Raw genomic sequence first — 3,789 nt, 5'->3', positions numbered from 1 at the left:
AAACAACTTATTAGACCTGTTAAGTACTTCTAAAAGGTACCAAAAACTTACTTTAGAATATAATGCTAAACAAATTTTTTAGCTTTTCTTACTATGCATTAGAAATAGAGCCATATTAGAGTCTCTATTCAAATTTAAATACAGCAGTAAAAGGCAACATATATGTGTAAATAATGGAATTCAGCTAATGCACATGACTGCAGAAAAATATACAGCAGAAAAGATAATGCAAATGACAAAAATTGCATGGCAGATTTGTCTTGGAAATAGAAATATATATTATGACTAATTCCTCACACACAAGGTAAATAAACATCATAAATTAAAAAAGGGATTTCAGATTAGGGGTTATGGAATTTACTACATTAGTCTAACTCTTTGGTTCTGCCAAAACAACTAAAACCAATTAATAATCTCAGCTTGCAAAAGGGGATGGACAAGGAGGAACCATGACTTCAACAATTCCCTCAAGCATCTGGCTTACTTTCCTCATTGTAGGCCTAATAGATGAATCCTCTTGAACACACCATATGCCAACCTTAACAAATCTTTCCAGCATCATCTTGTCATTCAAGGCCTCTGAATCATTTTCTACCAAAGTATCTAACCTTCTTTCTTGGAAGCAATCCCAAACCCAATCTGTTAGGATTGCATAACCTTCTTCAACACTTTCAATATTCTCCACGCTTCTTCGACAACAGATGATTTCAAGTAGCAAGACACCAAAGCTATAGGCATCAACTTTTGCAGTAACTTGGGTGTTCCTGAACCATTCAGGAGCAACGTAACCTTTTGTTCCTCGGATATTAGTGAGTGTTCGGCTCTGATTCATGGCCAAAAGCTTTGCCATTCCAAAGTCAGAAATTCGAGCATTGTAATAGTCGTCAAGAAGTATATTCTGAGGCTTTATGTCACAATGGATAATCTGAGTACTGCATTCTTCGTGCAGGTATGTGAGCCCCCTTGCAATTCCCACGGCAATTTGTGTTCTCAGTTTCCAACTAGGCTTCGGAGTAGTGAAAAGGAAGCTTGATAGAGTGCCATTTCTCATATACTCGTACACCAATAAACGATTCTGTCCTTCATCACAGAATCCAAGCAGGCGGACCAAATTCTTGTGATTAGTCTGGCCTATTGTATTCACTTCAGCACGAAATTCCTTCTCTGTATCTTGAGCCACTCTGTCTAGCTTCTTCACTGCAATTCCACTGCTTTTGGAACTTATTTGCAGCTCACCTTTGTATACAATTCCGAAGGATCCCCTTCCCAACTCTTCCTTGAATCCATTTGTAGCTTCTACAAGCTCCTTGTACGTGAAATAGCGCAAGTTTGTTTCGCCATTTGGACGGGATTTCATCATCTTTTTCTTATAAATGAGATAAAAACCCGAACAAGCTGCAACAATTAATAAGATATTCAGAAAAAAGGAGCTTCCAAGGAGAACAGATTCTACCACTATCAAAGTTTCCCGGTCCTTTGGTCTTGAACTTGGTCCTTCCATTCCTGGAGGAGCATCACTTTTTCGGTATTTAAGGAAGGCTACTGTATTAAGTATGCCACTTGTCCACCCATTGGACAAAGGAAGCTTCTTCTTATAGCAAGTATTGTTTCTGAAAATGGCAGCAGCACAGAAACAATCATGTAAGCAAGCCTCTCTGCAGCCTACTTCAGTCGATGGTCTCATAATCTGATAGTCGGATTTTGGCCAATCTGTGCCATTGATCACCACAAAATCATATAACTCGCCTGCAGTTCCCTGTTCAACTTCGTCACAGCTCGGAGTAGAGTTTGGCATGCAGCTTCCGGACTTGTCATTTGGATCAAGCAATGTATACCCATCTGGACACTCGCAAGCTGGTCTTCCATTTACAAGATTGCAAATGCTATTATATCCACAAGCACCACTCCCTGTTTCTGCTGCTGCAGCGCTACATATATCATCTGGCTCAGACCAAAGAACTGTCCAGTTTTGATTACCAGTAAAATTCCGAGGATGATAATATGAAGCGAGTATTCCATCAGAATCCAGTGTTGCCCTGAAATAGTCTTCTGCAACAGGAGGAAAAAGTGTTGGGGAGCCAATTTGTTCCGTTTGATTGTTGCTATTCACTATTGAAATGATGCCCCTGCTACCAAAGACAAGGCGATAACCGGAATTGGATGTATTTGTAGGCTTAGAAGTCTGACTGTTGTAGTATACAACATCATCATAAGTAGTGTTTGGCAGACTTCGAGCAGTAAGCACTAGATCTCCATTATCAAGAAATTGGAGAGAGAATCTCCCTTGCGAGAAATTGGTTTCTGATTGTCTAGAATTAAGAACACTGCCAGTTTCCAATTCCTGCAACGGCAATATGGTATCAGCTGGAAAGCTAAAGCTTTCCCACAGCGAGCTGTTATCTCCCCCCTTAAGGACAAAATTGCCGGTATCATTCATAAAACCATGATCTAGTTGATCGGATATGGCGTTTGTACTCCAGAGTTGTACGCCTTGAGGGTCACGGAGCACAAGCCCAATTTGAGCATCAAGCTTAACTGTCGAACCTCGTGGAATTGAATCGCTTGAGTTCACATACCAGACAACAGTTTTTTGCGGTATATTATGATACCAAATGGAAAGCAAGAACAGATCTTTATCGTCAGGTTGTTGGAATCCGAATGCAAAATCGCCAGAAGGTGAAAGCCATGGGTTGGATGCTTCATTTGCTGTTAGGATGCTGCCTATAGGCACTATCCCGTTATTTTGAGCCAAAGAACAGAGTGGAATGAGTAATATGAAGAAGATGAGATGGAAAAATGTATAGGCCATTGCAAGTTTAGGCCTCATAAAATCTTCAAACAGGTTGCTAATACATATAGATGAGTAGTTAAGTTAGAAGAATGTAGTTTGCTTCTAACAATTTTAGTCAAACTGAAAGACTTTGATGTCAATTCTTACTTTTGCTTGAAGATCAGCACCTAATAACTGGCTCGTGATGACTTCCCAATACAAAGGTAGTGCTTATTGGTCTACTTAACTTCCACAAAATGTACAAATGTGTAGTTCTTGGAAATCTCGTTACCAGAATATTTTTAACTTTCAACTTAGCATAGGAGAAAATTCCCAGTTGAGAACAGTTAACCAGGTCAAATATGCCTGGAATTTTGATATTTAAAATGTAGATCTAAGAAGATTTTATAGTGTCTACGGCAATGCAAGAAACCGATTAGGCGTCTTTAGAATTTCAAATTATGTTTCTGACAAAGACGGATTAGTAATCAAACAGAAAAGCTTTGAGGTCAATTAGTACTAAATTTTATCACGAATGTCCGCACCTAATTGGTGGAGGTTTGATTATCTGCCACGTTATTGACCTAGCTTTTTAGCCCGCTTAGCAGCCGTAGTGTAATTTGTATTCATGTATTCAAACGAGTAAGAGCATGAAAATTTACTTCGGTTTACTTTATAGGAGGGTTCTAGGAGGGTTATGGAGTTGTTGCCTAGAAGAGCACTTGTTCCTACAATTAATTCTGCACAAGGCACCATTGTCACCAGAGCCGCCACCTTCCCCACCAGCACCACAACCATTATTAGTATCAAATGGCCTAGAAATTTAGTGGATGGAGGATAAATTGATACACCATAAAAGCACATGAGTTGTTGCTAAGATGAATTTGGTCCGGATTATTGAGCAAACCATCATGAGACAAGTGTTCATTTTTTATTTAGAAGGTGTTTGGCCACGATTGTAAATAGAATGTTGGTTGGATGTTTTACCATCGAACTTTCTTCGCCCCTTTTTCCACCCT

The 3,789-nt window shown here is 39.4% G+C and overlaps 1 protein-coding gene across 1 annotated transcript; it reads right to left on the bottom strand.

Annotated features, from left to right (window-relative positions):
- Nucleotides 1–334: 334 nt before the first annotated feature.
- LOC113700818 (G-type lectin S-receptor-like serine/threonine-protein kinase RLK1) lies at nt 335–2,855 on the bottom strand. The gene has a single exon (XM_027221258.2). The coding sequence runs from the start codon at nt 2,825–2,827 to the stop codon at nt 416–418; it is 2,412 nt and encodes an 803-aa protein (XP_027077059.1). The 5' UTR covers nt 2,828–2,855; the 3' UTR covers nt 335–415.
- Between the last annotated feature and the right edge of the window lie 934 nt (nt 2,856–3,789).

The sequence above is a fragment of the Coffea arabica genome, chromosome 1e, assembly GCF_036785885.1.
Source record: "Coffea arabica cultivar ET-39 chromosome 1e, Coffea Arabica ET-39 HiFi, whole genome shotgun sequence".
NCBI classification, from domain to species: Eukaryota; Viridiplantae; Streptophyta; class Magnoliopsida; order Gentianales; family Rubiaceae; genus Coffea; species Coffea arabica.
Note: the sequence above shows the minus strand (reverse complement) of the source record. Positions and strands in the feature narration are given on the sequence as shown.